Here is a 16,710-nt window from a genome sequence, read left to right as displayed (position 1 = left end):
GCCTATGCCTGAACAAGACAGTAATAGGTAAACAGGTAAAACCAGAGTTTTGGCCGGTGACAATTTCGTTTGCTGCACGTAGTTTGTCCAGGCAACTATTTTCCAGTAAGTTGGAAAAACTCAAAATTGCATACACAAAGATGAACTTAAACCAACTTTTTTTTTGCTTTTTGGTGAGGCAATCAGGGTTAAGTGACTTGCCCAGGGTCACACAGCTAGTAAGTGTCAAGTGTCTGAGACCGGATTTGAACTCAAGTCCTCCTGACTCCAAGGCCAGAGCTCTGTCCACTGTGCCACCTAGCTGCCCCTTTAAACCAACTTTTAAAAATAACTTTCCACAAACCAAGTTTTACAAGAATCCTGGGTGGGCTTTAAGAGGAATGGAGTTTTTGGTGCTTGCACAAGTGAATTAGCTCATTTGTATAAATGGATAAAGTTAAACAGACAAAATTAATTCAACAACCATTTATTAAGTGCCTACTATGTTCAAAGCACTGTGCAGGTGCTGAGGGAGAAACAAAAATAATTAAGACATAGTTCCTGCCCTGGTGGAGCTTACAAAGCTGACAATTTATTCCATCCTGGTACTCTTCTTATGTTATGATAAACTTGAGCATCGTTTACACTTGGGGCTTTGGGACATCAATTTTCCTTCTAGAGTTTCACAAACTATTGCTTCTTTTCCCCAATGTCCAAAATACTTGAGGGAAGGAAATTAGACATGAGCAAGCGCACCCCCCCCCCCACCAAAAGTGTTGCTGATTGAAACTGGCTTTCAGAATTTTAAAATAAAACTTTCCAACAGGTTCAGAAGGTATAACTAACACAAAAGATGCAAATATAATAGTAACATTTTAAAACAAACTACATCACTTTAAATTTACAGTGTCTCTTGCTATCTTTATGTTGCTGTCCATGTGGAATGACAATGCTGAAATTGCATTTACAGAAGTTGAGAGAACAGTTGTTAATTTCAACATGCACTAATTCTTCAGATATTGAGTAGCCACCTAACTGTTCTTTTGTCTGCTCCCTTTAAGAAATTCTCAAATTGATAAACACATCTAACTTCATCCTGATAACATTTAAAGTTAAAATTGTGTTGCCTTTTTCTTCCCTCTAACTTTTCTTTGGGCGAATTAAAAAAAAAATAGACTTCAATATCTTTTTGAGTAGATGTTCTCACTCTTAATTTTGTTTTTCTTATATATTTTATCCCTTAAGTGGTAAGAGAAAATTAGAGCATGGAGAATTCTCTCAACTTCTGAGCAGAATATTTCAACTTTAATTCAGAGAAAATAAGTAATGAATATTACTTTCCAATTAAAAAAGTTTTGAATTCAACTAAATAGACTTGTAATGTTCTCTTCTGCTTACAATACCTTGTCAGAACATAATATAGCTAATGTAATAGAATGTCACATTTCAAAATCTTCAACAAGTAGAATGATGGGAAAAAAACACCATGAATTATGCCATTATAGCTCGTGATTTATTCCATTGGTGGAAAGGCACCAAACTGTTTCTATCACTAGAAGCCTCCAACTTTAAAATGTGAGTTTGCTCTTTCTAGCTTCTCCCCATTTTGTATAGCTTTTATCTTTAAATGGCAAATCATATCTTTAAGATAAAGGAGGTGTTAAAAAAAACACCAAAATAAAACTGCCCCACAATATCGGCATTCCTAATGTCAATTTTAAAAAAAACATATAATTTACAATTATATCACTTGTTTCCAGAAGTAATCCAACATGAGTAATGCCCAGTGTTTCAAATAGCCTTTTTGTTTGGTGCTTGAAGTGCTGTATCCATATTGTATCACGAAACCACTATAGCATCCTTGTGAGAGGTAAAAAGATAAATGTTCTTCAGTTTCCCCATCTGTAAAATGAGTCACTTGCATAGTCACACAATAAGTCAATAGTAGAGTTGGCAATAGAACTCACATTTCTTATCTCCCTTTCCATGTTACAGTTGTTAAAGGGGAAAAAAAATGCTGTATCTAGGAAGACTTTCGAAAGCTCCACTTGCAAAAAGGAAAAAAAAATCTATGAAGCTAGTCTTTCAAGACTACTTTCTGTGTTCTTCTACAGTTCAAAGGTAATAAAGACGATTTGACAGTGACAGATTAGGTTCTTTGTGAATACTTTGGCCAACAAGGAAAGCCAGTTTGTGAGCATACTGGCAAGGAGCTGGAACTCTAATGACACCCTTTAGGGGAGAAGAGAGGAGAACAAAGTTATTTAAAATAAAATTTATAGATAAGCCTATAAATGCTGCCAATATTAAATGAATACAAGCTAATGTAGACTGAAATTTTTAAAACAGTAGTTACCCATTTGAAAAAAATGTCAATATGGAAAATACTTACTGGCCAATTATAATACACATGGCAGAGCTTGTAAGTTAATCGTTGTATATGGTCTGGTTTCAAGCCACTGTTGTCATAGATTACATTATAATGTGTAGGAGAAACACTGCCACTTCTTACAGCCTGGCTCACAATAAAAAAGTCATACCTGCAAATTATAAGACCCACAGATATATTGCTAAATTGTGAAAACTGAAAAAATATCGGGCAAAGCAATTCATAATAGTAATTTTAGCATAATATAACACTAAAAGTTTTACAAGGTGCTATTTACAATATTTTAACTGATTTGATACCTTCAAGTAACTAAGTGTTAAATGAACAAAAAGTTTGATGAAAAATTGACAAGAGATGCTTAAAGTCAGTAAATAAAAATATTTTGTTTTACCCTCTTGGTTGAGGAGCTTTAGAACAAAACACTATTATCATATGTCACTTCAATTACTCTATTTTAGACATTTATTGATGTTAACTATTAGAAAACGATAATGGTACTTTCTGTAATGTCTGTCAGTTTTAACAATGAAGCACAAATGCAACTTGTGAAAAATTAAGGCTGTGTGGCTACTAACAGGAAGAAATTAATTATCTCTGCAGTATTTTCAAGTCTCACCTTATCACCCAGAGCCATTTTGAACCACCCTCCTGAAAATTAACATCTGCCTGAGACACAAATTGGGAGTGAAAATGTTACCAACTAAATCACAAAAGCAGTTTTTAGATTTGGATTGTAATAGTTGACTATACAGAAATAAGTTACATCAGTTTAAACTTTCGTGCTTAAAGACCTAAGCTTTAGTTATTTGGAAAATTCACTTATTTATAGTGCAGCATCTTTCGAGACTGCATACACACTTCCTTTTGTTAAATACGTGTTAAATTTAATTAACCCTTAATGACTCTGGGTCAGCATAAGCATAAATTGTTTTATCAAACTGTAATTCAAGCTCATTTCCCATCAACTACATTGTAGATGTAGATGTCCATATCTGGCCAGACTTCAAGGCTCCTGGCTACAGGTTTGGTCAGGAGAGCTTGCTTGCCTAACAGCTTCTTCTCCTTAACTTTTGTTGAGTGTTTAGGATTGGTTAGTAGAATCTATCTTGTGTGTGAACGCTACGGGTTATTGTACTCATTGACTGGATTGAGCTTAGGATATAAAATAAATGGTTGTTGAATTGAACCTGAAGTTATTTGATGATGGATTACGTCCATGGTGGGAAAGGCCTTACTTATCTATGGACATACAGTTTCCTCCCAGTAGAATGTGAGGGCAAAGACTTCAATTTTTACTCTTTGTACTCCCTGATCCTAGCTTAGCACAATAGTTAAGCACAAAATAGGCACCTAATATACGTTTGCTGAATGAGTGCTTTATTCTTACACTAAATGACCACAGATTGCTCTATCATTTTTGTACAAGGAACATACAGCTTTCTCCTCCGTCGTAATCAATGTCCTATTTCTAAATCGACTTCATACTTTGTAAACAACTGTTTAGGTGATGAACAAAATATGGCTCTGGATAAAAGGACATATTTGGCTTTATTGCCTAGAGGTTCTCCCCCCCCAACAGCTTTATTCTGAATCTCTAACTTGTGCTTCAGATGACTGAAACGCCAAGAAATCTGACCACTAAATAAGTAGGGTGTTAAGAATTTGGGTTAGAAAATTAGTTCTCTAATATGGAAATATGTTTATCACGATTCTACATGTATAATCTATATCAGATTGCTGTCTTGGGGAGGCAGGACGGGAGGGAGAAAAATTTGAAACTCAAAATTTTACAATGATGAATGTTGAAAACTATCTTTACAAGTAATTCGGGGGAAAATGAAATACTAATAAGGAAAAAATAACAAAAATGTAATTGGAAAGGGTCTTAGAGGAAAAAGAAAATTAATTATTTGGGGTGGCGGTAGAGTTGAGGGGAACATATGAAAGCAATGTACAATTGGGTCTATGTTGAATTTAACAGGACAAATTAATCTTGAAGATGACCTTGGAATCTATAAAGTTAAATATAAGGAATCAAAAGTGAATTTATTAAGTCTACATATAGTGAGATTACAGAAAAGAAGTACAATAATAGTGTTAAGATGACTTCATCCAGGAAGTCTTTCTGTTTTATTGAATTCCCAGTGTAGAGCTTACCATTCTGGTCTGGTAACTTCCACATCAATAACTGTCCCAGGAAGTGGATTTTGAAGTCTTCCTCCAGACTGTGCAAAAAATCTGGCATTCACTCGTTTCTTCACCACAATTACTGTTAGTCTTGGGCTTAAGGATTAATAAAAATGTAGTGACATGTATCACAAAATCACCCCTTGAAAGTTTTGAAAGCATTTCTATATTGTCTTATTTTTTAAAAGGACCATGAAATCAAACACCCTATACTTGTTGAAAGCTATGCAGGGCATATTTCCTGCATGGTATTATAGGCATTAATTCTACCAGAAACAATATTAAGTGGCAGCACCAGGAAGAAATTATTGGATAGCAGCATAGAAAACAGTGGAATAGACAGTATCATTCAGAAGCTCTTCCTTCCCTAGTATTATCATTGCATGTCTATTACACATTTAAAATCTCCTTTTTAAAAGTACTTCAAACACAGTATAAACTTAATTCCAGTATACCTAATGATTCTTTTGATAAGATTGTGTCCAAATACCCAGGAATGTGGGATGTGTGAGGAGTGTAATCTGTAAGCTTTTTATTACATTTTATAATTTGGAGACATGTTTTACTATTCCTTTTGGAAACCAAGTATACAATAGTAATGTCATTGAATTGTCATAAAAAGCGGAGATTTTTTTTTATGTATTCTAAAATTTAGGACCTAAATCTGATTTCCTAGCTCCAGTATCTTGTTCTATTCCTCATTTATTCTGGATCCAAGTCCCAAATAGAAGAACTTAGCGTAGTACCTTGCACGTAGTAGGTGAGGTCTCGGATCAAAATCCTATACAGTGGCTCATTACCATCCTATAGGATAAATTCTGTACTCCTTATGTTATTTTAAGCTTTGTATAGCACAGTCTTCTGCTACTCTCCTCCAACACAGAGTCTCTGCTCTGGTAAAATTGTGTGTCCTTTGTCCAAATGCATACAAAATTTGTGTCTGTGAAACTTTTCTCCTAATAACCTCAAATGGAAGAGAATTTTCCTCTCCTCTGACCTCTGAACAGCACTTGCTGTATAAATAAATATGTAATGCTCATTTAACACTTACCTGGTCAGTTTTTTTTTTTTAATTTGAGTGTTAACTCTCCACCTAGACAGAAGGCACCTTTAAACAGGAATGCTTCTCACACTATTATATCCTCATTGCACTCAGAACTTTATTATACGCACAATAAATACCCAATATTTCCTTGAGATTTTCCCCCCAGTGGCAAGTAAATAGAGCATATACCTCACAGGTTTCTTTGTCCTACACAAAGTGGTTATAAAGGCCAATCTTGAGAACCACTGTTGCAGACAGAAACCTAAACAAGGCCCCTACAGCAATAATAATGCATATGGATAGACCAAGAGAAAGGCATTTCCTATACAACTGAATGAAATAAAGAACTTTCTTGAAAGCCAATTAAAGAAATAGTGAGCTTTTCTGCTACCATTGTTACTTCCTTCCTAGATACACTTGTAAAAACCTTAGAAACCAAGTAGAAGGGCTGGATTATAATTAAGACTTTAAAGCTGATAGGGACTCAATTTAATTAAGTTTAATTCCTCTGTATAAATAAGATACTGAAGCCCAGAGAAGGGTAGGGATTTGAAGGATTTGAACCCAAGTCTTCCTTCTCCAGATCCAATGCCCTGTCTATTGTTTAGTAACTGTAAAAAAAAAAATCATCAAAATAGTATCGGTTTCCTACAAGTAGCTACTGGCTTCATTCAAACTAAAGCAAAAAGCTTAGGAAATAAAAGGGGCCATTTGATACCTTATCACAGGGGGAAAAGAGATAAATTTCATCCATTTTTTTAAAAATGTACTAATTATTTTCTTTAAATGGTAGTCATGAAAAATTATTTTGAGTCATTAAAAAAAATAACTAGTAATTCAACCACACTTGGCTATTTTTTCAATGGAAATCATTGCTCATTAAGGGGCAGCTAGGTGTACACTGAACAGAGTGCTGGGCATGAAGTCAGGAAGACCTGAATTCAAATCCAGCCTCAGACACTTACTAGCTGTGTAACCCTAGGCAAGTCGTTTAGCTCTGTTTTGTCTCAGTTTTCTTATTTGTCAAATGAGCTGGAGAAGGAAATGGCAAACCCCTCCACTATCCTTGCCAAATGGGGTCACAAAAATTAAAACATAACTGAAATGAACAGCAATTGTTGGGAGCATTTCTCATTGTTTTTTTGTTTTATTTTTGCCATCAATTGACAACTCCATGGTCCTTCAGTCCTACATGCTATCAGTTCTCTCCCTAGAGCAATATTTTGCTTTTGTGCCAAGACCTCAGAGGAAGGTCCTTTAGCTTTGGTACTCTCTGATCCTCAGTACCATTTTCCTCTGTTTTGAATAGGCATGTTAACTTTGACACTTAGGATACTCTCTCCTGTGTGACCTGGAGCCAAAGGAACTAGCATATTATCCCAGTTACTTAGGTGAACTAACAGCATTAAAAGAGCTAGTGAAATAAGGCAGGCGATATTGCTGACATTGGCATATGTTCTATATGTATAGTATATGTACTATACTTCCAGGTTTCCCAAGCAGTTAACGAGCAGGTAAAATAGAATTTGTATGATCAGAGAAAAAAAAGGGTCCATCAGATGACATACTTGCCTTTCTATTTTTCTAAGATTTTACTCTTCAAACTACTAAAGAACCTAGACAATGCATTAAAAAGAGGAGATGAGAATATGTAATATTAAAAAGCTGGAAAAAGAAACAGAAATTGCTTTCCTATCAGCTCGTAGACATGGAATCAACAGCAAAAAGAAAAGCTGTTTACCAAAAGCCCCACTTTATCAATGCTGTGTGAGTATGTATGTATGAGAGGAATAGCAGTCAATATGAGAAGGAATTAATAGTTTAGTTGGTCATAGACTTAAAATGTCTTTTTCCCCCATTTTCAACAGAATAAAAAACTTAATGTCCTAATGTGGAAAGCAAGTATCATATTTTATTTTACAGAGGAAAAAATGATCTAGTACCATATAGTTTTAGGACTGTGGTATACTTTTCAACTATTAGATCAACTCTAAAGGTTGAATAAAACAAAAGTAATGTCTAGCCCATATAGCAATTTACTTACTTTTCCTTTTAAATGTAAAATAGAAATTGTCAATTTTGCTTAGGGAGAAAATCCTTGTACAAACTTTTTCTGGAATTTTCAACCAAGATACCCCAAGGAACCATATAAAAATTTTTATTATGCATAGGTTAGTGGCTAGACACTTAAAGAAAAAGTATGAGGCTCAGTCTCTGCATTCAGGGAGCTTATCATTTAGGTATGGTGAGTAAAAAGGGACAAAAAGAAAAGAAATACTGAGGTTATTAATCATAAAAATTTAGTTAGAAGTATCTAATTAGTAACTAAATCACTGGCATAGATAATAAGTTCAAGGGGAGAAAAACATGTAGAATTCCAAAGAGAGAATAGGAATGTTGATAGTACCTTTCCTGGTTTCCTGCATTCTTTCAAGGCAGCAGCTATAACCAAAAAGTTTCCTGAACAATGTAGCATGAGATATAAAGTAAACGTTTAGTTGTTCCTTGAAAGGATTTTAATTTTACTCTATCATTCCTACTCTGCTTTGTTGAGAAGATAAAATGAGAAAGGGGGAAATAGATGTGCTTTACTTCCTACCATCAATTCAAGTCCGATTATGCATTTTTAAACCATGCTTAACATACTTTTCACCTACAGTCACAATAAAGTTTTATAACAGTTTTAGAAGATCATGAGAATAACATACAAAGTCATTTTATATTGTATGTGCTTACTTGTAACCTTTACCAACAGATTTTAGGCAGTCCAAAAACTGTGGTACTTCATAATTAACCAAGGTTTTCAGTTGGCCATCACCTACACCATCCCGATATACAACAATTCGACTAGGCATATATTCATTGTAACTATTCCAGGCCCTCAATGCAGCTGAAAGAAAATCAACAAAGTTTTTAAAAGAACAAAAACCTGAACAGTAGCTTCCATTTCTGACAAATTCTCGCTCAGTATTTTACAATGATGTTACTTTTAAATATGGCTTCCTTTAAGACCAAAGTAAGATGCTAATCATATCCTTACCTTGTAAGCAGACCTTGAGTCCATCTACTAGTTCCTGCCCTCTATCTTGAAAGACACAGCGAGAAAACCAGCTTTTCAGAGAAAAACAGAAACTATTAATGTCTTAAAACTGTACATAAAAACATAAAAAGCTTAGAACCAAAAATATAACATATATCATTGCATTTCTACTGTAATACCTACATAAGTTTATCAGTGCTGAACATACGTAATCCCTCCTAATACAAAAATCTGGCAAACTGTCATCAATCTCTACATCATAGGGCTCATATATACATATATATGTGTGTGTATGTGTATATATATATGTACGCGCACACACACACACATATATACATATATATACACATACACATGTATACATAGAATCTTGGTGAACCACTGAAAATGGACAGTGCGCTGGGCCCATAACCAAAAAGAAGTAGAGTAGAATAGATTGTCCTTAGTAAACTGGTTCTTTTAATGACCCCAAGCTTCTCTATGGAAGAGAAGCCCGTGTTTTTTAAAATCAGTATTCTGCTAATGGTGTTATGAAGCCATGTATGATAGAATTTTATAATCTTCCTCAAAAAAGTTGACTACCCAAAGTGCCACTGTCATGAGTCACATCATCACTGGGTATGAACAAGAAACATCATAAATGAGGACTATATAGGCCATGTGGGGTAAAGATGTCAGAAATATACTGCTGGTGGAAAAGATGGGCCAGACATCATTCTTACAATGTCATGAAATCTAAATGATGGGCTCTGCCTATTGGATGGATCTCTTGTGGCTAACATACAATAGAAGAACGTTGAAAAGAGTCACAGAATGGTCTGTAATCTGTATTAGTGGAGGAAGCCATCTACACAATATCATAGATCCACTTGAAGTACACATTCACTATATGATTGAACAAGTTTATTCATAAAGTTTAACATATAAAGGGCACCATGCTATGTGCTTGGGAAATGGAAAAATGAAACAATCCCTGTCCTCAAGCTTCAATTCTATGGGGAGAAAAATAACATGTAAACAGATGGGTAAATCAAAAGTAATTTCTGGAGGGAGAGAGCACTAATGCCTGGATCTATCCGGGGGACAAAAGAGCAGAGAGAATTAGGAAAAGTGGTTTAAGACATAGCACCTGAACTGAACTTCAACAGAGGCTAGGGATTTTAAGAAGTAAAAATGAAGTAGAACACATTAGATACTAAAACATACACATTCATCAAAGGAGGCTAGATTTGGCAAGAATCTAGAGGCCCTAGCTCCCAAGAAGACAAATTTTTTTTCATTCATGTTTTATGTTGGAGATCAGTGAAAGTCTCAAATCAACACTGCACATAATAAAGCAACAGAATAATTAATAGGCTACATGTGCTTTATCTATTTGCAAAATCTTCCTAACCCTTAGGACAGTGATTTTATGTACTTAAACCTTTCCTTCTGAGGTAACTGGCAAATTATTACTTCCTCCAAATAAAGGCTTTATAAAGGATGACATTCCAAAGTAGTCAATAAATGCTAGTTTAAACAGAATATGTAGTTTGATCAAGGTAGTTGAATTGGTGGTTTGGGGCTATCCTGGGGACCTAATGAACATTTTGCAACTCATGAATCCCAATCTCTCTCAGAATCACTACTTTTATATTCCCCCAGCCACCATCCCATTAAGGTTCCCATTATTATATGGCTTCTTCACACCCCCAATAACCCATCCATCATACTGTTGATCAAATTAATCTTCTGAACACACTGCTCTAAATCATGTCATTTTTCTACTCAAAATCCTTCAATCTAATTCCCTAGATAATAAGGTTCCAGTTCATTCCACAATCCCTCCTTTTCCAGCTCTTACATACATTCCCCTTAAGTGTGCTATATTCCAGCTCACTTAGAACATTATTTATCCCCTCACCCACCCATGAAAATCCCACTCTGTCAAATGGACAAGCCTTTGTTTATGCTGTTATGCTTTGCACGTCATTGCTACCTGTGAAAATTCTCATAAGACTCAAATACTACCTCTTTCATGAAGTTTTCCCTGTCTCCCCAATCGGTTGTAGTCTTTCCGTATTTCTACCCTGACAGAGCATTTCCCATTACTTTGCATTATGTACTTAATAATAAATACATAATCTTATCTAATTTAGCTCATTTTGGGGCAGAAAGAACTTCACTACTAAACATTTAGTAGCTTTGTGCTAGGAGAACTAAAGAGATTAAGACACAGTCCCTGACCTAATGGAGTTTACAACATATTAAAAACAATATTAAGCGCTTAAAAAATTGGGCAATGAAGTTTATTTTACAGGAAAAGTAGAGTTTCAAACAATTTATAAACAAATTTTGGAATATAATCTGTCTTTAAGTTGAAGAAAGATAAGATTTAGAACTGTAATGCTCATCTCTTTTTTTTTTTTATTTCAATGCACTCAGTTTCCAGATTAGGAACATGGGACTCAGATTGATTTGTCCAAAGTCCCACAATGTCAGAAGCTAAAATTTTAACAAACATCCTCCGATTCCAAATATAGCTTTCTTTACACATCACCTCTATATGAAATGTGTTATTCAGTGGTAAGGAAGGAAACACTTTTTTAATCAAAGGGAAGGCTTTACCAAATAAGTTAAAGGTAGTCAGTCAGTATCAGTTATTGGAAATGGCTGTGTAGCCTCATACAGAAATAATCCCCCCCACACACACACACACACAAAAATCTCAGAAGTAGTCTATGTTCTATTATTAAATCTTACAAATAAGCTTTGGCCAAGGATATGAACACACAATTCTCAAAAGTAGTACTGCCAACTGTTTAAAGAAAGGCAAAGCAAAACAATAGGAGATAGTCAATATTGGAGTAGTTCTGAAAAGATGGGCACATTAATGCATTTTAGGTATAACTCTGAAATGGTATAACCATTCTGGAAAGTAATCTGCAATTATGCAAAGAAAGTGACTAAAATTAAAATACTTTGCCCCAGAGATTCCAGAGTTAAAAAGTAAATAGGGGAAGGGCTAAACAAACTAGGATACATAAATGTAATGGAATATGGAATATTACTGTGCTGCAAGAAATGATGAATACAGAGAAATACAAAGAGATAGGAGAACTTACACTAAGTGAAGCGAGCAGAATTAGGAAAACAATATACCCAGTGACTACAACAGTCTAAATGTAAGGAACAACAAAACAAACTAAATGCTGTGGAATTATAAATTATTAAGCTTGGCCTCAAAGAAATATGAGACACCTTATTCTGCTCCTATTGCATTTAAGAGTTCTTTGATAGGTTGTTTTTGTGTGTGTGGAACTTTTTTCTTTCTTTTATTATTCTTTATTATAAGAGATGGCTCTGTAGAATGGGGGAAAGGTGAAAGGTACAGTGGGAAAGAGGCGATATAAAAACAAAATATGAATAAAATGTATTTTTAAAAAAAATAATTTTTGGCCATCAGACAAATATTAGTTTCTGCCCTTTCCAAAAGAAAAATAGCTCTCTCTACACAACTCCCAGCTCTTCTATCTAGACCCTAGCCACCAAGTCTTTTGTATCATTCTATAAACCAGAGACACTTCTTGCTTCTCCTCAACTTTTAAAGTGCAATAGCTCTCTCCAGTTCCTTTAGAGATGATTTCAGTGTGGGACAGTTCACTTGCCTTCCACTGACAGTGTCCAAGGAAAACTAAGTAGCCAAAGGATTAGAGGGACATTAGCCACAGAAAAGAATACTACCCATCAACTCATCTTCCCTTCTTCCTGAGTTGTTTGGTCTCTGCATTTCTGTCACAGCTGTAAAATGCACTCAAACTATTCTACAGCAAACCTTCCTTACCGTGTCATTCCTTCATTAATACTAGCAACAAATCCTGCAATTGATCGTCGCCCAGCTGTAGTGTCGTGGTAACAATCAATACCAACAATCATTGCTAGCTTTAGCTTAAGGGGAAAAAAAAGACAAATTCAGTCATGTAAGTTACAAGTATAACAATTTAAATCAAGAAGATGCAAAACCAAATGATAAAAAATTAATAATGACCAATCTTGGCCCTAAAGAGATATGGGGGTAGAGGACTATTGGGAAATGTGATATAAAACCCAAAATATACCAACAAAAATATTTTTAACAAAATCAAGGAGATGTAGTATTAAGAATACTACAAGTATTACTAGTTAATTTTAAGTACTAATTTAATTTTTTCCTTTCATATTTAGCCATTTCTGTGTTTATATGAATAATTAAAATTGACTGTTAAACTGGCAGATGCAATAGAGAAGTTTTACCCAAGTCCTTTGTTTTTTTTTACTTAATTTGGATTTCTGCTCTAAATTAACTGCCATTCTAATCACCATACTTAAGTGGCTTAAAACCAAAATTTTAGATCTCTATGTAACTATTGTTAGACCCAGACAAATTAAATACATCAAAAACAAGAGTACAATAAAATCAAACTTACAGGCATATCAACCCTCCAAAGTTCTCCTCCCATCTTGCAATTCATCTGCAGGGCAATCTTTGTAGCAATGGCCATTACAGTTTGTTGCTTGCCTAAGGTTCTTGCTATCACACATTGACTTGGAGTAGGACAGTCTGTACATAAGTATTTTTTTATTGCATCATACTTGTCTTTCCGATTACTAGACAACAGACAAACTACCTTAGGGGGAAAAACACAGAAAAACAACCAAAATTATAAGAATTTCAACTTAACTTCACTAGACAAACTTTTGAAATAGATGAGGTAACTATTTCTTGACTACTACAAAACGGCCTGAAAGAGAAAATACTACCACCCCACCTTTCCCACTCCCTACTTCCCCCGTGAATTTGCAGCAATGAAAGGTTCACAAGTGTAGTATATTGCACATGTTTTTAAGACATTTAAAATACTGTCTATGTGGAATGGCTTTCTGGGAGGGAGAATACTTTAGGAAATTATGGTGGTATTTTAAAATAATATCAATAAACTTTGTTGTTGTTCAGTCATCTTTTAGACAGGTCTGACTCTTTGTGACCCCATTTGGGGTTCCTTGTCAAAAATACCAGAGTGGTTTGCCATTTCTGTCTCCAGATAATTTTACACATGAGGAAACTGAGGCAAACTGGGTCAAGTGACTTGCCTGGGGTCACACAGCTAGTAAGTGTCTGAGGCCAGATTTGAATTCAGGAAAATTAGTTTTCCTGCCTCCAGATCCACTGTGCCACCTAGCTGCCCCAATAAAAACTTATTAAGGTGGGAGGTGGTTGGGGGCGGGGGAGAGGAGGCCATATGCAGAATATAAAATCAGTTGGAGGAGAAAAACAGTTCTCAAGCAATCACAAAGGAAGGGTAAGTGATATTTATTTAACACAATAAAGACAATCTAGAGTAAGATAAATTTGATTCCCCACCCACATACCCTATACTCCAGCTAGGCAAGTGGATCTCTAGCTGGTCCTGCCTCCTTTTAATCACACTGTTCCTCATAGTTGGCAATAAATACACTTTTCTTCCACTTCATTTTAACATCCTACCTGCTAAGACACAGGTCATATGTAGCCTCTCCATAGACCATTTGCATGTCCCCCCCCAAACGTGCCCCAGTAATGATCCTCACTTACCATGTTTTTTATTCCTCTTCTCATGCTTATATAGTTTCTTATCATAGTTATTTCTATCATATCTCCCCTGCACCACTCAATTGTGAGCGTTCTACAAATAGGGACCTATTTCTTAACCTTTTTTCTCTACTACTACTACTAAGCTCATAACAGCTACTAGTAAATATTTGTTTAGTTTCCTTTGGCAGATTGGTAAAAATGTTTCCAACATTACTCCTTTTTTAAAAACAAACTACCCCTTCGCAATTCGGCTACACATAGCAACAGTAGCCTGAGGGTGGCATTTAATTATGGGAATAAAGGGCCTAGAAAGAAAATAATCCCTATTCCTTTATGCCCCAGCCCAAAGTTCATTTCTATCTAACGGCTATTTGAATCTTCCCAACATACTACACTTGCCCATTGGTCAAATGGCACTTGTAAGCATTGATATAGTGCTTATATAATTTCCTCGGGAATCAGTAAGTTAAAGTAATAAAAGTAAATGAACAAGTCAGTAGCATATGTATTATAAAACTAGCAGAAAAAAATTATAAGTTATGGATTTAGATCTGGAAGTAACCTCCACAACTGAACAATGTGCTAGATTCAGTACACTCTTGAAGTAATTTAGGTGCTTTCTACTTTTAAGGCACTAAGGATGCCAAAAGATCATGCGATCAAAGGAGCTTATAATAGGGACCCCCTCTAAAGTTCCTTCCAACTCTTGATTCTCACTGTAGAACACTATATATAATGTACTAATCCTTGGAAGGTGGGGAGGTAATAATCTAGTTGAGAGATAAGACTAATATATAGGAAACAAACTGATAAATGAGTGCTAAGTGGAGGGGGTATGTATTGTAAATACAGTTGAACTGAGAATAGGCAAAGAGCTAAGTATATTGATATGTGGAGTTAAGAGAAGTTTGATGACATGTTTATGAAGGAGTTAAGACTTGTATTAAACTTTGAATGGGAGAATTAAAAAAGATGGAGTGAAGGTGAAGTATGAGACAAAGAAAAGGGACTGGCATGAGCAAAGGCATTCCAGATAAATATTAGCATAGTGTATGGAGTACTTTGGTCTTAGCCCTTCAAAAACACAGGATAGTACCAAGTTAAATAGGCTTTTCCAAGCTAGCCTGGGCACCTCATCCCCAATTACAAAGCACTTTTCTGGGGGAAAAATGCATTCCAAGTTCTAAATAGCTAGATCTTAAACTTTTAAATAGAACTTCAATCAGAAAATGACTGTACCTAAATTAGCTACTTACAATCTGTGTATCTGATGTAACCTTTTGTTGTAAGACTCGAAGATAGGCTTCAGTTCTATCGTCCACTTCAATCCTAGGAAAAGAATTAGTTTACATTCAGAAAGCAGCAAAAATTAAAGATTCATGTAATTGTAGGGAGGGTAGAATTCATACAAATCACATTAACTTAAGATTTTACATACTGAGAAATGATCCATGAAACCCAAACTTGAAAAGAAGAATAAAAAAAAAATAAAATACATTAAGGACACAAACCCAAACTTCAACAATAATAATAATAGCTAACATTTATACAGCACTTACAACAACTGTTAAATACTGTTATTACCCCATTTTAAAGTTGAGGAAACTAAGGCAAAGAGGTTAATTGACAAGTGTCTTAGGCTGGCTTTGAACTCAGGTCTTCCTGATGCCGATCTGCATGCTGTCTCCATTGTGCCATCTATCTGTGCCCAAAAGCAAATGCTGCTAAAATATGGGAAGTTAGGGGCAGCTAGGTGGCGCAATGGATAGAGCCGGCCCAGAAGTCAGGAGGACTTGAGTTCAAATCCAGCCTCAGACCAAACACTTGACACTTACTAGCTGTGTGACCCTGGGCAAGTCACTTAATCCCAATTGCCTAAAAATAAAAAAATGAAAGTAAAAAAAATATGGAAGTTTGTTTTTTTTTTAAAAAAAATGCCTTAGAAATAAAGGAGATGGAAGCAATTTCCAGTACTGAAAAATTAATATTTAATAACAATAACAAACACTTTAAATGCTACAACTGTACTCAAAGCATCACATTCCTCATATTCTAAATAAGCCTGCAGTTGGAAATAAGGGATTTCTGAGTACCAGCCTGTCCACATTCATTACGAACTTGCAAAAACTGTCAAAATGCTTCATCTCCTTTTTCTGTGTGCAAGAACTAATAACAGCTCACCTCCTAGTAGCTTAGCTAGAAATACACAAAGTTAACAAGTATCTGGATATAACGTTTTTCCTTTCAATTAATTTGACTTCAGACACAGTTTGACTCAGAAATCAAGGGGGAACCATCTGTAAGCAATAGGACTTTATACTTAGGACTGAAGGATTTTTTTCTTTCAAATGGGTGCCCATCCCATAGCTTTCCATCAGGCTAGAGGTGGCAGTGGCAGTGGTTTGGGCCCCTAAGACCATGAAGGTAGTAACAGAAAGGAAAGACTGATTCACTGATTCTTTCTTCTTTTTGTCCCAGGC

The 16,710-nt window shown here is 35.3% G+C and overlaps 1 protein-coding gene across 1 annotated transcript; it reads right to left on the bottom strand.

Annotated features, from left to right (window-relative positions):
• Nucleotides 1-352: 352 nt before the first annotated feature.
• LOC114042033 (piwi-like protein 1) lies at nt 353-15,559 on the bottom strand (the record flags this gene model as incomplete). Its single annotated transcript, XM_027860745.1, has 8 exons — nt 353-2,211; nt 2,372-2,519; nt 4,526-4,651; nt 8,337-8,490; nt 8,641-8,711; nt 12,464-12,567; nt 13,086-13,286; nt 15,487-15,559. Coding segments are annotated over 8 exons (994 nt in total), but the record flags the coding sequence as incomplete, so codon positions are not given.
• Between the last annotated feature and the right edge of the window lie 1,151 nt (nt 15,560-16,710).

This window comes from Vombatus ursinus, unplaced genomic scaffold (assembly GCF_900497805.2).
Source record: "Vombatus ursinus unplaced genomic scaffold, bare-nosed wombat genome assembly UNPS02014246.1, whole genome shotgun sequence".
NCBI classification, from domain to species: Eukaryota; Metazoa; Chordata; class Mammalia; order Diprotodontia; family Vombatidae; genus Vombatus; species Vombatus ursinus.
This window is presented reverse-complemented; position numbering and strand designations above follow the sequence as displayed.